At 43.0% G+C, this 24,864-nt stretch overlaps 1 protein-coding gene across 1 annotated transcript in view; it reads right to left on the bottom strand.

Annotated features, from left to right (window-relative positions):
• The window catches only part of ttll5 (tubulin tyrosine ligase-like family, member 5), a gene marked incomplete at its 3' end in the record, with an annotated part of 145,156 nt that overhangs the window by 90,527 nt on the left and 29,765 nt on the right, over positions 1 to 24,864 (bottom strand). The window contains exons 13-19 of the mRNA XM_080750889.1: positions 19,935 to 20,016; positions 18,478 to 18,539; positions 12,087 to 12,160; positions 8,004 to 8,114; positions 6,721 to 6,812; positions 4,846 to 4,908; positions 2,040 to 2,179 (exon numbers count right to left, since the gene is read on the bottom strand). Coding sequence (XP_080607015.1) covers positions 2,040 to 2,179; positions 4,846 to 4,908; positions 6,721 to 6,812; positions 8,004 to 8,114; positions 12,087 to 12,160; positions 18,478 to 18,539; positions 19,935 to 20,016 — 624 coding nt within the window. The remainder of the gene's footprint in view (positions 1 to 2,039; positions 2,180 to 4,845; positions 4,909 to 6,720; positions 6,813 to 8,003; positions 8,115 to 12,086; positions 12,161 to 18,477; positions 18,540 to 19,934; positions 20,017 to 24,864) is intronic.

The raw sequence follows: 24,864 nt of genomic DNA on the forward strand, positions 1-24,864 counted from the left end.
TGTCAACTAAATCACTGCATCTAAGTGGATAAAATGCACAGCTCACTCAGATAGAGGGCGTCTCTCTCCTGTGCTGTAATTAAATGAACACGGTCATACAGTCATAATTTGGCCAATGGTGCTATCACACACAAGGGAGTTTTTTTCTTATTGAAACCAGAAGGGTACAAGTGTGTGAATTAGGTCCACTGAAGACTGCAGCATTCTACAAACGATGCCAAACTTTTTTTTGGCTTCAGCAGGGCTTGCTGAAGTTCTTAAGAGGACAAAACTATTTTATACTCGCTGTGGCTCAGTTCTTAACATCAGACCCAGCCCACTCAGTAGTCTGCCTAGCAACACCGCGGCTCGCTCGAGCCACTGAAGCATTGTGTACACCGCTGGAACAGTGGGTTTTATCAACCAGGATCTCAACTCATTTTTATCACCTTCCAACGCCCTTTGGCACAATTGGCAGAAGACTTAGCCATGTCTTGCAACAGGTTGTGTTTATGGTCCCTCAGAGAGGGATTTTAGAGGTATTTGTACTTCTTAACCTCCTCAGCTAACCTCTCTTCAAAACTATCCACTGATCGCTGTTGGCAGAATAAAGCCTTGGTTAGAAAGCGGAAAACAAAACAAAATAAATCACGGCCACCTTGAACTTCTGTTCAAGGTGCATGCGACCCACCCATTTGACCATTTAAAGTTATACCATGTAACTTTTTTTATAAAACAAATCTTAAAATTGTCCTAACTGTTAAATCGCTAAAGTTTTAGAACCCCCACTCTGTTATTTTCAGCTTCTGAAGCCTTCTGTTTATATGTTTTCTATGAGTTGTGAGGGGGGGAGAATTTCCCGGCAAAATGATGTCATCTCCCACATGATACACTACCGGCCAATCACAGCGCCGATCATACACCACCGGCCAATCACAAGAGTCTTGCTGTCTCTAAAGGAAGTAGCTTCCCTCAGCAACTGTGTTTACATTGGTGAAGGAATCTTGCTTGCTACTCCCTCAATTCTGGTCTAAAAATGATGGGAGACGGCTCTACGGAATCGTATCGACAAGGCGGAGGTGCTCCGCGGTGGTCCGCGGCGACTCCGGCCGAAAAAAGCAATACCGCTACTGACCACTAGTTGAGCAGCTTCCACAGTACAGCTTTAAATGATGGTTGGTCTCCTAAATTTTCAAGACTTTCAAGTGATCCACAAAAGGCTGGGAAATGCTGCTTTAAGCCAACAGCCCACCGCCCAACACTCCCAGCTGACAGGTGCGGTCCCAGCCCGTAGGATTAATTATCACGCTCCCTGCCTGGCTTCTCTCCCCTGCGTGTGTAGTAGATCTGCTATTTTTGAAAAATCGTGAACTGAAAGACTTTGAATATTTTTTACCCGATTCTATAAACGTCTTCTAAATCCGTTCTTCTCAAAGTTTTTCATTTCAAGGACCCCCAAAATGTCATGTATTTGGCCGCGGACCCCCCGTCTCAAAATATGTTGTTCCAGGGACCCCCCCAGAAGCAAATATTTGAGTGACAAATGTTTGCTTTTGTAAAGAAATATTCAAATACTTGCAAAAAGAAAAAAAGAAAAGAAAAAGACGTTTTTTCAAAAATAGCAGATCTACTAGCTGACATAGCGGCACTCAGTGCCACGCTCTGAGCTTGTATATCTGCTATTTTTTCAATAGTTAAAGCATTAATGCCTCCCCCTGGCCAGCCGGGGCGCCTGATGGAGGAGAAAGGAACTGGTTGGAATAACGTGTTCCTTCCACGCGCTACGTCCATACCAGGGAAATCTCCACTGTCAGGTGAAAAGAAGCAACTTGGACTCCTCATGCATAGAAGGAAGCATGAGGTCAGTCCGTTGTCTCCCCAGGCACGGCAGAGGGAGAGCATAGCCCAGGATTACATAGGCAATTGGCACTGGGTGAAAAAATGGGTTACAAAATTGTGGGATAAAAATGATAGAAAAAAAATAGTTAAAGCATTAGACAATTCTAGGTGTAAAAGGGTGAAGGTGAAGAGAAGTGAGATGAGTGTAGTGTGGTATGTACCAGACATCTTCTTGCCGGAGCGCCGGGCCGGACGCTGCCTCCTCTTACGCGCCTCCAGTGTCGGCAGCTTCCTCTCGTACTGGAAGACGTGATTGGAGAGGAACACCTCCATATGAAGATGGACTTTATCTTTCAGCTTCCTGTGAAAGACGGGAAACACAACAACAACACCCCAGAGTTACTGGGTCCTCCAAATCTTCCAATCCTTTTTATATTAAAGGGATCCCTGGCTAATACGACAAATATGCCTTAATACATTATAATTGTCCTCTATAACTACAATGTAAAATTAAAAACACCTTAAATATTTTATTTCTTCTAGAAATAGCTAATCTTTCAGTCAATAGGGGAAATGCCTGTCGCAAATTGATGATGTCATAAATGTCATGTGTGATCTATCCCTATGAAATTTATGGCATGCATGTGCAAATAAAAACAAACATAATACTTCCTATGGTTAACTCATACAGTGCCTATCCCGAACTAGTTCGGGATATTCAGGATATTTATTTAGTTCGGGATATTTTACTTACCCCGAGCTGCTTGGAGCAACGTGGGTGGTCCCGGCTCGCCCAGCGCTCACCAACGAGAGACTCTAGATGCTCCGACGATTTATTCCATTGAAAATGGTTTAAAATAAAGTTTAGACCCCCCCAATGTTCACCCAATGTTCATTGTAGGCGGCGCGACGTATTCCAGGGTGCCTATCCCGAACTAGTTCGGGATATTTAATGAAATGGAATAAAATGATAAGAGGCCTTCTGAAGCCTGGCCTGATTTTTCTAGCTACTAGCCGAAAGCTAGCAACCTCCCGGCCGGCCGTTATTTGCGAACGAAATCGCCAATCTCCGCCTAATCCAATGAAAGACCACATCTTTGAAGGCTTATATCTCTGGATTGTGTCTTTAGGGAAGCGGCGCGAGGTTTATTTACGGCGAAATCGCCCAAAAATGATCTTTTAGATGACAAAATGGGAATAGCCATTCTGTTAGCATTATCATCCGGGACCTTTCCATGACGTGCATGAACGTGAGCACGTGAGGTCCTGGAAGGTGAGGTCCTGGAAGCTAAATCGCTCGCCTATGAGAGATGCGCTGGCATTCTATGGCCCCTAGAGGGCGCTGGCACTTAATGAGTTAATATGAGGATCAAATCAATATTTCAAATGTGTTTTTTGCGCATGCATGCCATAAATTCCATAGGGATAGATCACACATGACATTTATGACATCATCAACTTGCGACAGGCATTTCCCCTATTGTGTGCAAGATTAGCTATTTCTAGAAGAAATAAAATATTTAAGGTGTTTTTAATTTTACATTATAGTTATAGAGGACAATTATAATGTATTAAGACATATTTGTCGTATTAGCCAGAGATCCTTTTAACAACTGGAACCCTAGTGTCCATATTCTGAGAACTGTAGCCAAAAATAGCAGATCTACAAGCTCGTAGCTTGTAGATCGGCTATTTTTGGCAAAGAGGTTTGGTGTAGATTGGAAAAAGAGCAGACCAAGTACAGAGTGAAAGATCAAGTTTATTAAGTATTGACAGTTCAAGTGGTTGAATATCTGAAAACACAAATTGACATGAATCCAAGATACACTGATGATTGTGCTGTCAAACAATGAAACTATATGGAATCTATGTACAGATTGTGGGGGTCCCTGCCTCATCTCTCTCTCAACTAAGGCGTCCTTGGCCTGAAAACGTTGAAGACCCCTGAAGTAAAGCATACAGCTGTTGGATGGGTGGATGAGCTGGGGTTGGAGGGCGAAGCCAGTTGTGAGAGTGAGTAATGTGTCTGTGTGTCATCTCCATTTAAGAAGCTGCTGAAGTGAGGAAAAGTGATGGACTGGTGCACGGAGGGAAAATGACAAATGATAATGCCAACTGTGGTCTCACAGTAACTGCAGGCCTCTCCTCAGCAAAATGGAAAAATCAGAATTGGGCTAGGTAGGGTGGGGGGCAAATCCCCAGATAATATGGTGCAATTGTAAAAGAAATAAAAATAAAACATAAATCAAAATGGAGGTTTTAAGTTGGAGTTGGTTTTAATACTGATTTTAAATAACACGAGTGGACGGTACGAAATCAAAGTGTAGTGCAGAGTTCATCTATTTAAGGCAGGGGTCTTCAACAGGGGGTCCGGGACCCCAGTTACTACAGGGGGTCCTCCAAATCTTTGTGTGATAGAAAGAAAAAAGAAAATCTTTTTTAGCCAGATTCTTAACCAGATTCTGAGAACTTTAGCCGAAAATAGCCGATCTACAAGCTCACAACGCCCCGCGCTGCAAGGCGTTGTGAGCTTGTAGATCGTCTATTTTCGGCAAAGAGGTTTGGTGTAGAGGGGAGACGTATTGACAGTTCAAGTGGTTAAATAGCTGAAAACACAAATTGACATGAATCCAAAATACACTATGTAACGATTGTGCTGTCAAACAATGATACGATATGAAATCGATGACAAGGTTGTGGGGGTCCCTGCTTCATCTCTCTCTCAACTAGGCCTGAAAACATTGAAGACCCCTGATTTAAGGGTTTTCTCTTCCCTGCGTTTTCACGGTCCATATAACCATCTCTCCCCTCCTGCCCCCGGGCTACAAGACGCATTGCCACATAGACACTTACTGGCCTCCCACTGGAAAAACCTCACGTACTACGCTGTCACGCTGCCATACGCTTTTAGCCGTTCCTCTCACCTATCCCATCGAAAACAAACCAAACAAGCACTCCGGCAGACCAAAGTCCACAAATTGACGATGAGGCTATTCCCACAGTCGCGACCACAGTGGAAATGCTTACCTTTCATGGAAAAGTCTGTTTGCCAACATGGAGTTCATCGATGTCTTGCATTCCAGGTATCCACTGAAAATGAAGGCGACAAAGAGATAGTATCTGAATAAAATAATAATCAACTGCAGCGGGGGGTGGGGGAAGGGCCCCCCCGGTGAGTGCCTGACAGGATCATTTGTGGTAAGCGTGTTAAAACGGCAGAGCTACTGTGATACAGCCACTCTGAAAGCCTCCTCTGTTAACCCATTTAGGCCTCGGATTGACTGCTTTTGAAAAATAGCAGATATACAAGCTCACAGCGCGGCACCGAGTGCCGCGCTGCGAGCTTGTAGATCTGCTATTTTTGAAAAGTAGTGAAAATGTGTGCAAATCTTTGAATATATGTATTTTTTAAGCGAGCATTTGTAACTAAAATTTTGCTTCTGGGGGGTCCCTGGAACAACATATTTTGAGATGGGGGTCCGCGGCCAAATACCCGTAATTTTGGGAGTCCTTGTCTTGACATGAAAAAGTTTGAAAACCACTGATTTAGAGGAAGGATTTGAAGTCGGGTCAAAGATCGGGCAAAGACTTGCACACATTTTCACGATTTATCAAATAATCAATGGTTAAAGCATAAAATAATGGTTAAAGTGGTTAAAATCTAACGCGACTCGGGCGCGTTCCCGGTCTTTGAGTGTTAAAATGCCACATAATTTCCCCCGACCACTCAATAACATACTGTTAAAAATCCCACTAAACCCCTGCTACTAACAGGGCCATAAAGCTAATCAAGCAGCAAATCCCTCATATAGGAATATGGACTGTAAGCACAAAAAATGGATTTCCTCTCAAACAGGGGGGGGTTTAAATGTCATTTAAAACTTGAAGTCATTAAGGGGCATGAGCCGTGTGTGCGTGTGTGCGCGCGCGCGTGTGTGTGTGTGTGTGTGTGTGTGTGTGTGTGTGTGTGTGTACTGTACATACTGTACAGTAGCCCAGTGACATGTGGTTTAATGGCTTGGTAAAGTATAAAGGAGATGCTGTGTTCAAGACAACGCTTCAAACTTGAGAAAAACTAAATGAACGGTTGACGTCCGACTCAAGGGTAGGAATTTCAGGCATCATCTCTCTTGCCTGGAAACCAGATGAATCTGCCAGTGCAAAAAAATAAAATCGGTTGTTGATCAATTGTGATTGGATCTCACTTCCCCCAAAGTTGTGGGGCACCAATCAGGAACCAGTATGCAAATATTGGACGGGTTTATCAACAAAGGCATCTTTTTGGAATCCACCTCTTGGAAATGCAGGTTCCACACAGAGATTCCAGATTAATATTTATTTACACAAGAGATTTTAGTCTGGCCATGGCAGGTAATCATCTCTCAGCTTCGATTTCCCCCGACCTGAGCTTGAGTGATATCCATGACAACAAGAACATGCTGAAAAGCATTCTTCGTGATCCATGTTTGTTTACTTTCAAATACAATTAGTAAAATTAGTGTGTATCGTTTCCTATGGGCATCCATGTTTGTTGACCGTATGAAAGCCATCTGTGGAGGTTGATAAAAAATAAAAAATAAAACGTGTTCTGACACAGCCCCATTTTAAAGGGTTGCAATAAAATATCCCTTTATTTTTTGTTTTCTACTTTTATAATTATTATAATTTCAAAAAATTATCAAAAATTCCATCCAAAAATTCTGGTTTTCATGAACTAAAAACTAATTCAAACAATTTCCCAAAAGAATTTAAAAGAAATTCCATTAAAAAAAGCTATTTTCACAAGTTTGGGTCCCCACACATCAAAATGTCTCTTTTGGGTCTTGAGCTAAAGCGTTTGGGAAGCACTGATGTAACCTCAATTCCCTGGTGTTGGGCATAATGCTGTCAGGATGAGGTTACCTGTATAGCTCCCAGGTTTCTGCGGTGGGGAAGATTCTGATGAAACCTCCTCTCCTCTCGTGTTCTTCCTTTATCTTCCTCAGCACTTTGATCTGATGTTGAAGAGAGACAACTGTTGGAGCAGTGGTTCTCAAAGTGGGGCCCCTGAGAGGGTTCATGAGTCTCCCAAGCTAAATTTTTTAATACTTAATAGTCTGAAACTCTGATACTTGTGCGAAAATGGAAACAAATGGACCCTTTACTTTACTTTGGTGTAATTTGCACTCCCCTGAGCTAAGGGGGTACCGTGGCCTAATGAGGGCGGTGCTTGAAATTAAAAAGGTTTGAGAACCAATGTGTTTGAAAATTGGAAACACTCCAGTAAAGTTAAAGTACCTCAAAACTATACCCACTACTACTTTGACTGCATGTATTTACATCGCCCAACCACATGGAAATGGGCGTGTCCATACGAGTTAGCATTTCACCCAGACAAGAGACATTCTCTGCCCCTCTGTGCTTTCATCACGCACCTTGCATCATCGCAAATTCCGAAGATATTTCCCAAAATGGCCGCAGTAGATGGTTTTAGTTAACAAACCTCAAATATAACGAATGTCTTTTCAAAGAAATATGACACAAATATATGTTTAAACAGGGCTCCCACACATCTTTACAGATTAATTTCCAAAACCTTTCCAAAACTTTTCCAGAATATTTAACCCGATTTCCAGGACTATATAACGATAATTCAGCTCAATAACGAGTCACTTAATCCTATGTGCAATGCCCAAAGACAGGTAGTGTATGCCAGTGGTTCTCAACCTGTTCAGGCCGTGACCCCCGAAATAATCATATTTGAACTTGGGACCCCCACCCTGATGAGCACTTAGAGTAGAGGAATTTTGTATAACACGGTTTTATTGTGAAAATAGCCGATCTACATGCTCACAACGCCTCGCGTTGCGAGGCGTTGTGAGCATGTAGATCTGCTATTTTCACAATGTCTGCCACTAATATTTGACAATTTGGCCAATGTTTAATTTGTCATTTCAGAGGTATTAACAAAATCAATAACCAAAGACAATGCATAGCTATTTTTTCCAGGACCTTCCAGGACCCTTGATCAATTCCAAAACTTTTCCAGTACTGGAAAAATATTTTTCTAATTTCAAAATATTTCCAGGAATTTCATGACCGTGGGAACCCTGTTTAAAATAATAATAAACAGAGTTTGTGTGTCAACAGTTTTGCAAGGTAAATTGCATGGTGCTTACAATTTAAGTGTGACCAGTGCTAGTTACCTCCTCAGAGCTCAGGCCCAGAGTGCTTTCTCCCAGGCCCAGTTTGCCTCCCAGCTTGACCTTTGAACCCTCTTCTTCTGGGTTATTGGCTGAGATGGGCCTCTGCTGCCGCTACCAGATGGACAAGGAGTGGAGATAAGTCTACTGTCTGTGCCTCTGTATTCCTTTTAGGGATGGGACGATAAGCGATATTATCGTTTATCGTGATAAAAAAAAACACTTGTGATAATCGTATCGTGGAGATTTAATTTATCGTGATATCGTCCTCCGTCATGCAATGGGATCAATTCACCTCTTATTTGCTGAGCTCAGCTGCATATCTGGTACCATTAAACCCTCTATTGGTAAAACGTACTTATAATATACATACTTGATACAGTATTTTTTTCACTTTCTACCAAATCTCTTTGCCAAATAATAGCTTGTAGATCGGCTATTTTTTGGCAAATGTTCTGCCCCAGCATAATGGATGTTGGGGAGATTTTGATTATCGTGATATTATCGTAAATCGCGATTTCTTTGCTCACAATAATCGTGATATGAAATTTTCATATCGTCCCATCCCTAATTCCTTTATTTTCCCAACATTAAAAAAACCTAGCCGAGTTTACAGAGAATAGGGTGTTTTATTATCCAAAAGAATCGCTGAAAGCTGGTTTTGTGTTTTTCAGTCACACCTAAGAAATCACATTTTACCGATAAGCTATCGCTAATCTAAACCAAGTTAAGCTACAGTAAAATAAATACAATGTATCAGTCCGACATCCCTAACAGTTGCTTAAATGACATTTCTTTTTCACTGGCATTCCTGGCAGACTCCCTGCACATGCACTACTGGGGCCTGATTGACGACTTTGGCACGCAAGTTTGAGCCCGGGCCAATACAACGGGGCATAACCCCACAGGATCACATACAGAATTTGTCATCTAAATAGCGAGGGGATTACATTTAATTTGTCTGACGGGGGCTGGGGGGGATACAATGGCAGCCAAAGACTGACAAGACCTAATCCCCCTGAAAGAAATCTCAACCGCTGGCCCTAATCAGCGCACAGGGACAGGACAGGTCCTCAGTGGGCCCCTGGGGTATTTTAACTGCATCCATGACAGTGCTGGTTTAGCGGTGGGCTCGTTTTTTGCGATGTCTTCAGACACTAGCTGAAAATCGGAGACATTGAAAGCAGAGACATTGCACGGCAATGTTCATGAGAGTCTGAGTCAAGCACTGCATTGCAGTATTGTAGCCACCCGTCTTGCCAGGGACCACTTTGCTAATGTAATGGGCATTCTAATCAAGATGGCATTTAGAAATCAATAACAGGGCCATCTGTCTGTGTCACCATAATCAAATACTCCCGTAGCGGAAAGCAGAGAGTGGCTAGACTGGAAGAAATATGGTGATGTTCTTACCAGTAATGTAAGAGGGGTCAGTGGCAGAAGGGGGGAAAAAGGGGAAAACGCTAGATTAGTTTGGAACATTAGCTGAGACGGAGTGAGGACTTACCACTCTGCTCTGCGGCGTTCCTGTCGCAGCAGGGAAAGAACGCTATGGAGCAACAGGTGAAGAAGATGGGGAATTGAGGCAAGCATCAGCATCGACAACCCACACACACACACACACACACACACACACACACACACACATTTGTATTCCTACACTCGTGAAGATGTACACATTGTAGAGGGGTAATTGTCTCCGCCAGGCAGACGTAAACTAAAAGCCTAAAGCCTTGTTATGCTTAGTTGAAGACAGCTGTCAAAAATACAAGATTTACAACATGCCATGCTGTGATATGTCAAATCAGGCATAACTCTAAACTCAACCCAGAAACCTTTAACTAAACTCCCAGTCTTAACCGCAACTGCAAACTGAATCTTTAAGGACGAGGAAAATGGCCCGCTCGACGTCTATTATTCAAATTCTACTACACTTGGGGAGACACTTGGCCCTCGCAAGTATAGCAATACAAGTGTGTATGCACACACACACACACACACTCACAAAATCATGCACCATGCAGGGTATTTAAATTCAAAATGAGGTGGGGTAGAGATCTGTCCGATTTGGTAATCTCCCAGCAGCAGATGCCGGCCGGGGCCAAGGCTGGGTTGCAGTAGTTGAGTGGCTCGAGCCAAATGTTCTTTGCTGCTGTGGCACCATTAAGCAATAAGGCCTTGGGAGATGATTAGTCACGTGATTAGAGATGATAAAACAATACGCCACAGAGCGCAGCTCCAAGTGATCTCACCCCAACGGGATAATTGCATTAGCAGTTGTTTTTCATGAGGGTGAATTTTCCATGAGGGGTGAAAGAGGAGCTCAGTGGCAAGTTGGCAACGGCATGAAGAACATATATACTACATACAGTACATGACAGTTAATGTATGTATGGCAAGAGCTGTTAGGCAGAGAACCTTGTATCTCCATACTTCTTTCTTTAAATAATTCCCTACTTCGTCATTTAAGAGTGCAAAAATAGGGATTTGCCTCATTTTGAAAGTGGTTAAGTGTGTCTGCATTAACCCATTTAGGCCTAGAATTATTGAATGCTTTAACAAGTGAAAAATAGCAGATATACAAGCTCACAGCGTGGCACCGAGTGCCGCGCTGCGAGCTTGTAGATCTGCTATTTTTGGAAAAAGTTGTGAAAATGTGTGCAAATCTTTGAATATGTGTATTTTCAAAGCAAACGTTTGTAACTCAAATTTTGCTTCTGGGTGGTCCCTGGAAGTAATATTTTGAGATGGGGGTCCGTGGCCAAATAAATATCATTTTGGGGGTCCTTCACATGAAAAGGTTTGAGAACCGCTGACATAGTGGTCTCTCAAGAACAGACTAACTGAGCTCCAGTTAAGTGAAAAGGACCTTTTCATTGACGATGGCTGGCCAGATTGCTGACATAGAAACACAGGTTTTTCAAAAAATCTTAGAAGGATTCAAAAGACACTTATAGAATCGGGTCAAAATTCTAATTTTCACGATTTTTCAAAAATAGCAGATCTACAAGCTCGCAGCGCGGCACTCGGTGCCGCGCTGTGAGCTTGTATATCTGCTATTTTTCAATAGTTAAAGCATAAAATAATGATACACAAAATGTGTACCCTAAATGGGTTAAATAATTCCCTACTTCGTCATTTAAGAGTGCAAAAAATAGGGATTTGCCTCATTTTGAAAGTGGTTAAGTGTGTCTGCATTAAAGTATTGACAAGACCTTTTGACCAAATAATAGCTACATTGGATCCATTGGAACACAGGTTCTGTTTTGCATTTGCTGGCAAGTAACGTTTTGGAGATACTGTAGGTTTCCACCCGACAGCGACAATATACATAAACAGATAGTGTACTACATAAAAAAACACAGATAAAGTATGGCAAGAACATATACTACATAAATGTCAGATAATGTAGCATGCAGACACAGTAAATTACAATAGCAATGTTATTGATATTATGTAGGCTATTATTGTCTTTTTTTAAATCTTTATCCCACGATTTTGTAACCCATTTTTCACCCAGTGTCAATTGTCTAATCCTGGACGCTACACTCCCTCAGCCAACCTGGGGAGAGCAACGGACTGACATCATGCTTCCTTCTATGCATGAGGAGTCCAAGCTGCTTCTTTTCTCCTGACAGTTTCCCCAGCTGGACATCCAACCAGTTCCTTTCCCCTCCATCAGGTGCCCGGGCTGGCCAAGGGGAGGCAGTATAGAGACCAGGATTATTGCATGTTTCTTTGTCAGGGTGCCTCCCCTACGAGACATGGGGAGAACATGCAGACTCCACACGGAAAGGCCCTTTCGCCAACCCCATCTAGGGTGTGGGCATGGAGGAGAGAACACGTCCCCCACTGTTGAATTAACCCAGGTCCTTCTAGCTTTGAGGCGACAGCACTACCGACTGCGCCACCGTGCCTTGATGATAGATTGATTGGGCGAGATAAATACTGGGCTGTGTGTGTGTGTGTGTGTGTGTGTGTGTGTGTGTGTGTGTGTGTGTGTGTGTGTGTGTGTGTGTGTGTGTGTGTGTGTGTGTGTGAGAGAGAGAGAACGTGCACAGCCGCGCACAAGCGTGTCTTCAGTACCTGACTTCTTCTGGAGTCCAGTGGGCCTCTGTCAGAGTGTGGTTGTCTCAGAAGTGGGTCCTGACACACAAATCCTGTGGAGGTGTGATGAGTTGTAAGGGAATTACAACAAGGAAACCAGGGATTAAAATCTTTCTTTTGTTTCTTTTGCTCTGGATTGGAATGTATTTTATCTTTTTACATTCAGTGTCTGTTTCCTCCCACGGCCAGTAATGAAAGGAAACGTTTACTTTATACCTGATCTGTAATAACACACTGCTGTGAAAAACACTGCGCTGTTAATATCTGAGTCTAAGTGTACAGTTTGAGAATAAATCAATCGCATTAGTGTAATACAAAGCTAATATGATTGAAGTCCCTGCAGGGCTCTATACTTGGTCCTCTCCGTTTTAACCTCTAGTCTAGACCAAATCTCTTTCCACCTCAAATATAGCCGATCTACAAGCTTACGAGTCACAAAGTCACAAAGTGCTGCAACGTGACATGCTGTGGGCTTGCAGATCTGCTATTTCTGCTAAATGTACAAACCCAGAATAGGGACAGTTCATGTGGTTAACAACTGTAAAATTAAAGTATTGAATTGCCATTATGCAAAGGACTGCATGAGTCCTAATAATTAACATCGTCTACACTCAAAACCAACTTGGAATCCAGAAGGCCTTAAAGCAAACCGTCGTTGTCGGGTGAAAACCTTGTATGTCCAAAACCGTTTGTTTTGCATTTATCATTTAAAAATGATTCAAACTAGTGAAAACAGCCGATCTACAAGCACACAACGCCTCGTACCGCGAGGCGTTGTGTGCTTGTAGATCTGCTGTTTTCACTACTTTTGTGCGACGGCCTTGTATGATGAAGCAGGGCTTTACTTTGCGAAAGAACATACACATTTGAAACTTGGAGATACAAGGTTTCCACCTGACAAAAAAAAAACATAACTTTATAGTACCATTGTGACATGCATTCAAAGAGGCTTTGCCATGTTATAATTTCCCCACACTCAACATTACGTCATCACTCTCCCCTTACATACTGTAGCTCACCAAGAGCTAATTGATGGTGAAATGGAGAAGTTAACAAAACATGTTTACGTTGTATCTTGCGCTCGTACTTGGCGCGAATCAAGTCAATCGACAGCTCGGGGCCTCGAGGCTGTTTGTGCTACCTCATCCAGACGTCAGGTAAAAGACCAGATCCGTGCCACGTTCTTGCCTAAACGCAGCAATTATCGCAAACATGGGGCTGACGTGCGACTGACAGCTACACACAAGGGGAAAATGAATGCTAATGGCATGCTGTCATTATTTACAGCGCTGGGAAGTGGCCCAGAGTGTTATCAGCCAACTGCGCTGGGGTTTGTTTGGTGAATAATAGATGGGCTATGTTTTACATGCCACTGCTCATTCTCCCCGGGCCCGAGCTAATGCCTCGGTCCAAAGATAACTGGCAATTTATGGCTCTCTGCTCTGGTTTAATGAGCAGGACGGGAGCAGTGTCGGGCGGTAGCGCGTTACTTTAAGTAACGCAATACGTAATGATATTACTTTAACGAGTAACAATGTAATGTAGCGCTTTATTGGGTGATATTATTACAGTCACGTGTATATGTAAAGTAACTCGTTACTTTCAGAAAACTGTTATACCGGTATATAGCTTGTTTGAGCTTCTGAATGCTTGGACACCGGTGACAATGCAATTTGTCTGTGATTTGACATTCAATCATATATTTCTTTTTTTACCAATAACTTTTCAGACAGGAGTGTGCAGAAAGACAGAAGACGCCAAGGGCAGAGAGAGATAAGAGACATGCAAGACAAAAAAGGGGTTGGACTCAAACCCGGGTCTTCGTTCTCGCTAGGAGCACAATGATCTTTGCACTAACTAGCTGAGCCAACAGGCACGCCATATTTATATGGCATTACTTGTCAGAGAAAGTGACATTGTAACGCAAGTATAGGGGTGCTGCTGGCCTAGAGGTTAAGTCACTAACATACCACATAGGCTCTAGAGCCCGACGACTGTGATGCGTGTCACTCCCTGTCTCTCTCTCCCTGATTCCTGTCTCTCTCAACTGTGTACAATCAATAAAGGAAGAAAAGCCCCCCAAAATATCTTTAAAGGACAACTTTAACTTTTTTTTTCACAACAAGAGTTCATATTTTAGTTTGTAATTAGAGAACAGAAAAGATGAGTGTTCAAATGTTTTCATTTACTGCTCTTTATCGTTTTAGCGATTTTAATGATTTTGATTTCAGTGGTTGGTGGCATGCGTACAAGTGGCTTTTTAGACACAATAAGCCGTCAATGTCTTTTTTACTATTTACAGTAACACTACTAGCCCCCGTTAGTCACATCTGTCCATGAAAGATTGCGGTGCACCTAGGGAATGGGCTTATTATGTCTCTAAAACGACATATTTAGCCACTTGAACGCATGCCCCCAACCACTGAAATAAAAATCATTAAAATGGCTAAAACGATAGAAAGCAGTAAATGAAAACATTTTAACACTCATCTCTTCTTTTCTCTAATTACAATCTAAACTATGAACCCTTGTTGTAAAAGAACAGAGTTGTCCTTTAAGAAAAACAAGTATGAGGTAAATATTACCAACTTATAAAAGGTCCCTCCACTGGAAGGTTGGGGGGTTCAAGCCACAGCTTGGCCAGGGAGGGTGCATGCAATCATGTACAAACAAGACTGCATGGCGTAACGACAGCCTAGATGGAGGCCTGCAGGCCAGAGGATGCTAACAGTATGGACCCAATCAAGATACACCACCACGAAGCTGTGATTATATCTGTCACGGGTCCATTTGGGTTCCATTTGCACTCTCCTCTGAGTCACATTAACACAAAGGTTTTCACTGTGTACTCGTCCGTTCGCATCTGGTATGGGACCAATTTGTCAGACTGTGTGAGTGTGTGTGTGTGTGTGTGTGTGTGTGTGTGTGTGTGTGTGTGTGTGTGTGTGTGTGTGTGTGTGTGTGTGTGTGTGTGTGTGTGTGTGCGCGCTCAGGGGTCGCATCAAATTCTGGGCCCTGCGTTCAAGGATTCACTGTGGGCCCTGCATGAATGTTCTTCATAGGGGGAACTGGGAACGCATTATTGCATATTATTTTGCGCTTTAACTATTGAAAAATAGCAGATATACAAGCTCACAGCGCGGCACCGAGTGCCGCGCTGCGAGCTTGTAGATCTGCTATTTTTGAAAAAACGTGAATATTTGTGCAAGTCTTTGAATATTTCAAATCCTTCTAAGGTTTTTTGAAAAACCTATGCTTCTATGTCAGTGGTGCTCAAACCTTTTCATGTGAAGGACCCCCAAAATGATATGTATTTGGCCACGGACCCCATCTCAAGATATTTAGTTCCAGGAACCCCCCAGAAGCAAACTTTGAGTTACAAATGTTCACTTAACACAACCCGTGCCTCTTAATCTGAAGGTTGCTTGTTGCCTTGGTGCCGCGTCGTTTCCTCCGTCGGCCGCCGCTATTATTTTGAAGGGCTGGAAGGGGGTTGTTTTTGTTTTTTTGGATTATCACTTGACGGCAACGATTACGTCATCTAGTCACATGACAGTGTGGGACAAGAAGAGGAAGATGGCTGCGCCCTGCCTTGTGCCTTGTTTACATTTAGATCTGGTGCAAAATGGCTCAAAATGGCTATTTTGTTTAAATGAAGTTTCTTTATGGGCCTCTCCATTGACTTAACATGGAGGAGCTTCACTTCGCGTGCACGCCCAACGTGCGTTTTAAACAAATCGCCGACATTACCGATGCGGCCGTGACCGGAGCGACATTATGTAAGTATTAATACATTTACTGTAAATACAGTAAGATTGACGGTGAGCGCTGTCAACGGCGTCATGTAGTCACCGATTTGAATGACGGTGAGGATCGTCTACAGCAGCAGAACAGTTAAAAAATACATATATTCAAAAATTTGCACACATTTTCACGGCTTTTCAAAAATAGCAGATCCACAAGCTCGCAATATATGCTATTTTTCAATCGCTAAAGTATAAAATAATTAAGGCCCCTTCCACCTTGGGCCCTAGTAACTCAGTCCCACTCCCCCCCCCCCCCCCCCCCCCCCCCTTGTGACACCCCTGTGTGTGCACGTGCGTGCATGCATGTACATGTGAGATTCTTTTCAGGTGCATTTATCATGATACTCCTATGAGCTCGGGCTGTTATATGAGAACACAATAATGATGGTGGGACCAGATGTAACAAAGGCTCATCTCATCCACCACTGCAACCTCTGTTGTATAAACAGTGTTGATCTGCGCCTTGGGGCCAAGCATTTTTATGTCTGCATGCTAAAGATTGCTCTAGCCTGACAATGCAGTATCCAGTTTCTCAAGAAAGCTTAATGACTCCAAAACAACCAAGTCCTCTGTTGACAATCTTTCCCCCCGCAAGTCATTTAATGTCAATTAATAATGGCTGTGGTTTTTTGCACAATCCCGGTGCCCCCATTATGGAGCCACCCAACTATTTTCTAATACGCTGTGCACATAGTTAACTACCAGAATGTGGGCATTGTGAGCAGTTAACTGTAAGACAATAGCTGACTGTCTCCGTTGGCTGAAAAGTAACCTTGGTCAGTGAGCAGAGACCAATTAACATCTATGCCTTCAGTGCAAGGTTATGCTTAAAAGAAATCTCGTAAATAGGAGACACAGGGCAGAGAAACGCACAGCGGAACATGTTGCAGACTAAATCTGTGGAGTCTGCAGCAGCCTAGATAGTAGGGGTGGGCGATATGGAAAAATACAATATCACGATATTTTCCCTAACTGTATCACGATACATGATTTTATCGCAATTCTTTTTCACGTTGGTTTTTATGGTTATTTTTCAAGTTACTTGACACAAACTAGACTCTCTGAGTTCATTTTGGGAGGTCTATATTGAACTTTACAAGTATGTAACTCTGACAGTATACAAATGTCAGAGTTGAGTGGAGACCTTGACATTTTAAAGTTTGAGAACTACTGATTTAGACCAAAATGCAGGTTTAGATTGAATTCTGCAATGAATCTCTGTATTAACGATTAAACAGGCTTTTTTACAAGGCTCCCTCAATGGTATCACGATATATATGATACCTCTAAAAAGGCATATCGTGGAGACATTGTATGATAATTATCACCATATCGGCCACCCCTACTAGATATGGAGATCCTAAACATTCCCAGCCCCAGACCCAAAAGATAACTCCCCAGGCCTAATCGTAAAACAATACATGGTGAATTAATCACTTAAGTCCTATTTCAAAAATAGTCCAAATAGTTTCAACTCTTCGGTGTTTACTGCTCTTTTTCTGAAAATAGTCTGCAAAGTAAGCCATTTGCCATGAGAGGGAGTGGGTTGTTGGCTGATTTACCACTGTTTCAGGGTTGTGGCACGAGGCGAAACCGAGTGCCAAACAACCAACAACCCACGACCCTGGTGGGTTGCCTGACCCTCGAATGGTAAATTGCTTTTCTACCACTTCTACCATATAAATGAAAGAAAACACAGTTGTACCTTGCAAGGATCTTGGAAATGTTACAACTGCAACACAACAGTGGGCGGGGTCCATGAGCCAACTCAATGTTGTTGACTGATTTACCACTGTTTTAAGCCAATCAGAATCCAGTATCTGAACATGTGACCACAAAAAGTGGTAGAATGCATTTTTTTCCTCAGGTTTCTTTCCCTGTTTTGCATTTAATTTTTTTTATGGAGAATGGAGCTTATTTTTGCAGAAACTTGCAGATGGGAAGAAACCACTCTGTTCCCACTGAAAAGCAGAATCCACCTTCGTAGGTAGATTTAAACTTCGAAGTCAGAGAAGGACATAAAGAATCGACTGTCTTGTCAATGGCAGGACGTGTGAAGTTTTGATATGCACATCTGTACTTTATATATGTACAGGTATAACTACAAGCTCTAAACTGTTGCATAGCAATCAATGCCTTGTGAGCTTGTTTATCAGATATTTTCACTCGTTTCAAAATGTCAGATTATTATTTTCAAGATCATTATAAATAATAGTAGGAACGGTTAATACAGATCAATACAAATCAAATCAATACAGCAAGTAATTATGGACAAAATCATATCCAACGACAACCAATTATTCTACGTTTTGGGTGTGAGAAGCTAAATCTAATCAAATGGTGGTCCGCAGCTCATGTGCCCAATAAATAATGGACCTTGATATGAAAAGGTCTACACTCTACAACAAAGCAATCTGTACGACGGCCAGGTCGCTGGTTACACCCTCCCATACCCGAAGGGTCCAAAGGTTTGGTTTTGGTTGGTCTTACTGTACGCTGAGGTGTAATCATCTGAACAAGTCATTGGAATTCTCCCCGAGTGCTACTTTGACACATGTACTCACCAACAAGAGAAAACATGTCCGATAGCATGCTGGACTTAATCTTCAGGTCCAGAGGCGCGTCACTGGAAGAAAATAAATATATATATATATATCGTTGTTGTCGGGTGGAAACCTTGTATGTCCAAAACCGTTAGTTTTTTCATTTAAAAAAAAATTAAACAAGTGAGAATAGACGATCTACAAGCACGCAACGCCTCGCACCGCAAGGTGTTCTGTGCTTGTAGATCTGCCACACGTGGTGAGATTGCAGATCTATTTCTGATGGATGTTTGCCTATCTCCAACGAACGTTCGCCTATTATGACATGCCCATAATGGGGAAGTTAGGGGTCATGTGGTTAAACCCAGCAAGACTTGTCTATTGTTCTCACACAGGTTAAGACATTGTCATATATGCAACAATGGCGTCTATCACCAGCTCAGCTTTAACTTTTTTCTTTACACAAATACCATCATATAGTAAAGGTCAGGAACGCAAGAAAAAATCACACTTGTGTGAACTGAGCGGTGGAGGCTGCGTGTGTGTGTGTGTGTGTGTGCGTGCGTGTATGTGTGTGTGTGTGTGTGTGTGTGTGTGAATGTGAGTCTGAACAACAGCGCCCCTCCCTTAACATGTGTGGTCATAAAAGGTACTGCAGGCTACATACACGGACGGACGGACGCATACATACCCACACACACGGCCACGTATAGGAGACGGTGTGACCACCGCTCAAAAATAGATCCAGCCCAAGTCTAGTGTTGCTTCTAGAGAAATGGATTAGCCATCTAACCTTGAGGGAATTTCCTTGGTAGCGTTTTCAGCAGAGGAAGTTCTCACCCAAAGGGTATTTATCAACAAATGAATCGTAAACGGCACTTCCTTTCAGTGCAACACAGTGGCGTCAATTGGGTATGGCAGGGGGGGGGGGGATATAAATCAATGAATGTCTCTTTGTCTATCTGTTATTATGTTGTTAAATTACAGTAAAATAACTGCAAATGCAAGATTTTACAAAATGGTCACTTTAACAAGGTATTATAATTATATTCTCCACACTTTTATTCACCCCATTTTGACAAAATGGGATAGCCCCAGGTTCCGCAGGTCAGCTACCATATCAAGAAAATGTACTTCTTAAAATAAATGTATCGTGCCTGTTGCTAAGGTATGGCTAAGGTATGACTGGTGTCTTACCAGTCATGTTGCCATACCTTAGCTTTTTCTGAAATGACGCCACTAGTGCAACAGCTACTGTATTAACAAGTGTTTTTTTTTCCTCTCGAGGCTAAGTGTGTAAGTGTTTACATGTATATGAGGAGAAGAAAACGGAACAAGAAGCATACTCCAAGACAAACACTGGTGTTTGCTGATTTGCAGCGAGAGATCCTCCGGAAACAACAACAGGCCAGATTAACCAGTGACTAAGCATCCTGGCGTTCCTCAGAACGCTGATCAGATAAGATGGAATGGCTCACCAGGCCAGGGAAGGGGAGAGGTTCACCTCCAGGAGCCAGGGTTTGAGGCTGGAGTCGATGAGCACGTCAAAGCCGTACAGCTCTGTGGAGAGAGAGGGACACGGTGTGAGTCACAACAATTCCACTGTCCACTGGGGAAAGTCAGCTGAAAAAGTCACAATAACAATAACTCTGATTGATTGATTGATTGATTGATTGACTGACTGACTGGAATTTCAAATTAACCCACAAATCATACATGATGTTATCAATTTTCCACTGTCCACTGGGGAAAGTCAGCAGAAAAAGTCACAATAACAATAACTCTGATTGATTGATTAACTGACTGACTGATTGGAATTTCAAATTAACCCACAAATCATACATGATGTTATCATTTTTTTTGATATTTGAGGATAAAACACAGGACTTAATTCCATTGTGGTGCTCTCTAAGACAGGGGTTCCCAAACCTTTTTGTCTCAGGGCACCCCATAAATATATTTTTAATACTAGGCACCCCTACATTATAATTTTCACTCCCAGCTCCTTATATTTATAGCATATCGTCGTTGTCGGGTGGAAACAGAAGATCTACAAGCACACAACGCCTCGCGATGCGAGGCGTTGTGTGCTTGTAGATCGTCTGTTTTCACTAGTTTTGTGCGACAGCCTTGTATGATGAAGCAGGGCTTTACTTTGCTTCACCAAAAGACATACACTTGGAGATACGTGGTTTTACGACAGTGACGATATCTTAGTGATTATGTTGCGAGGAAAACGTTGAGATAATAGCCAATTTGGTTAGAACTGACTAAAAATAACTTTGTACAACAGCACTTCAAGTTTAAAATGATACTAAATATGTTTTCAAGTGTCCAAATAAATTCCAAATATTATCAAATCATCTCGCGGCACCCCAGGGTGCCCCGGCCGTCACCCACTTTGAAAACCCCTGCTCTAAGAGATAAAAAATAAGTCAAACCACAAGTGCAGCATTTAAACAAATGTACCTATGGTAACAACACAAGACCTGACAATGTATAACATTTAAATACTATAATAAATGAAACTGCAAGAATCACACAGGTGCCTTATCCAACAGCCAGGGTTTGTGTCATAAATTTAAACATTCTCAAATGTGTAGTTAATTTCATTGCTCTACCCAAGTTCTATTGAGAAGCACCTACAGTATGTATGTAAATGATCTCTTTCCAACAAGAATTTAAAACACAGATTAGCTATGCTGGCACTTGATATATTGAGATAGTGTGTGCCTCATTGATAGGAGGGGGGAAAATAAATTCAGAATCATGGTCAGCTTGGACAAAGTTAAAAGGAAAACTAACGCAAACTGCGCACATGGAAAATGGGTGCTGGGTTAAAAACGTATAAATGGTAAATGGTGCATTTATATAGCGCTTTTATCCAAAGCGCTTTACAATGTGCATTACATTCACCCATTCACACGCACATTCATACACCGGTGGCAGTAGAAACCAGGCAAGGCACCAACCAGCTCACCGGGAGCAACTCAGGATTCAGTGTCTTGCCCAAGGACACTTCGACATGTAGACAGGAGTAGCCGGGATTTGAACCACCGACCAATGGATCATTGGCCAAGCCGCTCTACCTACTGAGCTACAGCCACCTGAATTAAAAGTACAGGTAGAACCGCATAACGAGCAAAAGGTAAAAAGACATCTTTAATAGAAAGGTCATTTTGCCTGGACAAAGTGACACTAGATTCCACTGAAAACCTGCCTACCATCCGACCATAAGTGTGACCGATTGGCATACTACGATGGAAGGGTGACAGGTTAAAATAAAATAAAGTATCAAGGCCATTTTAAAGCGCAGTCTTATCACAGGCCTCCGCTAAGTGTCAGCTAGCAAAGATGGGCCTGTGTCGTTCTGCTACTGATTACGTGTGGCGTATTGTATACCCCATCACTCAAAAGGAGAAATGTACATCAAAGTGCTGCTACTGAGGGGATTGGCTGCATTACGTGCGCTAAGTACATACAAATTTCAGCTTCTCTGGAGCTGCTTACATCAGGCCGCGGATAAAGAAGTCAATTGCGGTTTGCGAGGAACATTTTCATGCATGCCGCCCGTAATCCTTTCGTTAGCGAGCGGGAGGTTCTACGGCCTACGTATCATCATCACCACGTGTTAACAAGAAGGACAGGAGGGCTCAATTAGCTGGATGGAACAAAACCACTGGGCTCAGTCACAAGGTCAGTGCTTTGTATGACGTGAGGTGTGACAGAAAGAAAGGTGTGATGAACTAACAGAACTCGAGATTTTTATAGATGTTATATCTATCTATAGATACGTATATGTTACTTTTCAGGAGATGGAGGAGGGTGCGTGCATGCTCTGGGGTATGAGTCTTCAACAGGGGGTCCGGGACCCCTAGGGGGTCCTCAGAGTTACTACAGGGGGTCCTCCAAATCTTTGAGTGATAGAAACTTTTTTATCTCCTCCATAACCACTTGAACCCTAGTGTCCATATTCTGAGAACTTTAGCCAAAAATAGACAATCTACAAGCTCAGCGCGAGGCGTTGTGAGCTTGTAGATCGGCTATTTTCGTCAAAGAGCTTTGGTGTAGAGGGGAAAAGGAGCAGACAGCACAGAGTGAAAGGTCAACTTTAGTAAGTATTGACGGTTGAAGTGGTTAAATATGTGAAAACACACATTGACATGAATCCAAAATACACTGACGATTGCGCTGTCAAACGATGAAACTATATGGAATCTAGGAACAGGCTGTGGAGGGGTCCCTGCTTCATCTCTCTCTCAACTAAGGGGTCCTTGGCCTGAAAACGTTGAAGACCCCTGCTCTGGGGGCTTCCCTGTACCCTGGAGTTCCTGGGGTGATAATGTACCCTCAGCGTGACAGGGCTGGCCTGTAGGCAGCCTCGTGAAAGCCCTCCTCCTCCTCACCACTCCCTCACACTGTTCTGGGGAGTGTCACGGAGAGCCAGTGGCCCCCACCCCCCTGGCCCCAGCTGCAGCCAGGGGGGGGGGGGGGGGGGGTTGGAAAGTTAAACCACAGCATTTCACAGGGATCGGGGCAAAGCACACAGGGGTGTCGCACCAAATTCTGGGCCCTGGGTGGGTACAAGGATTCACTCACATTGTGTGCTTTAACTATTGAACCCCCCCCCCCCCCCCCCCCCCAGAAGCAAAATCCCACTACATAATCAGAATCGCCCAAAAAAAATGCGTGTGTGTGTGTGTTTCCATCTGTAACTCCACGTTCAGCAGTTGTTCAATTGTCAAAAAACAATAACGCATGTACCTTGCCCAACATCAACTTTATCACCTTCAGATGTGTCTCTAAAGGCCCATTCCCACTGGGCCAGATAACAGATATCTGGAGATATTTCTCCAGATATTTTTCCATGCAAAGTGGATGGTAGATACAGATAAAAAAAAAAGTCTACCACAGATATTTGCCACAGATACTTTTATCTGTGGCAAATATTTTTTTATCTCTATCTACCATCCACTTTGCATGGAAAAATATCTGGAGAAATATCTCCAGATATCTGTTATCTGGCCCAGTGGGAATGGGCCTTACTTCTCATAATCCCAAAATGTTTACAATTTTTCCCCACATTTTGGCCTGTAGGCGGCATATTGCGCAATCCATAGTTGGGAGCGAAGTGTCATTATCATCACCAGGTCTCAGGTTACAAGAGGGAAGGGGGGGGGGGGGGGGGGGGGCAGATGCACGCACACACACACAGAGAGAGAGAGAGAGAGAGAGAGAGAGAGAGAGAGAGAGAGAGAGAGAGAGAGAGAGAGAGAGAGAGAGAGAGAGAGAGAGAGAGAGAGAGAGAGAGAGAGAGGGGGGGATCTAGAACAAGAATCAAAAACATAGATCTAGAACACAGAATTCATAGTTCTAGAACACATAGAATTCATAGATATAGAACACAGAATATGTACAGTACAGTACAGCAAGGTAGAGTACAGCAAGGTACAGTAGAGTACAGCAAGGTACAGTAGAGTACAGCAAAGTACAGTACAGTAAGGTAAAGTACAGTAGATTACAGTAGAGTACAGTACAGTAAGGTACGGTAAGGTACAGTAGAGGATGGATGGATGTGGATGGATGTGGATGGATGGATGTGGATGGATGGATGGATGGATGGATGTGGATGGATGGATGGATGGATGGATGGATGGATGGATGTGGATGGATGCATGGATGGATGGATGGATGGATGGATGGATGGATGGATGTGGATGGATGGATGGATGGATGGATGGATGGATGGATGGATGGATGTGGATGGATGGATGGATTGATGCATGTGGATGGATGGATGGATGGATGGATGGATGGATGGATGGATGCATGTGGATGGATGGATGGATTGATGCATGTGGATGGATGGATGGATGGATGGATGGATGCATGGATGGATGTGGATGGATGGATGTGGATGGATGGATGGATGGATGTGGATGGATGGATGGATGTGGATGGATGGATGGATGTGGATGGATGGATGGATGGATGGATGGATGGATGGATGTGGATGGATGCATGGATGGATGGATGCATGGATGGATGGATGGATGGATGGATGGATGGATGGATGGATGGATGTGGATGGATGGATGGATGGATGGATGGATGGATGCATGGATGCATGGATGGATGGATGGATGGATGTGGATGGATGGATGGATGGATGTGGAAAGATGGATGGATGGATGGATGGATGGATGGATGGATGGATGTGGATGGATTGCCATTTACACTATTTTGCATTTTGGAAAAAACTGCATATTTAATGTTGAGCTATCCTACATTTGTATTGCTTAGCTGCCCACTGGACTGTATCCATCTCTGGGTACAGGGGACTTTCACATAGGAAAGGGGCCAGGCCCCCGCAGGGGGCTTTTTTCTAGTTTGAGTTAAAAAAATAAA

Source organism: Nannobrachium achirus (genome assembly GCF_963921795.1).
Source record: "Nannobrachium achirus genome assembly, chromosome: 20".
NCBI classification, from domain to species: domain Eukaryota; kingdom Metazoa; phylum Chordata; class Actinopteri; order Myctophiformes; family Myctophidae; genus Nannobrachium; species Nannobrachium achirus.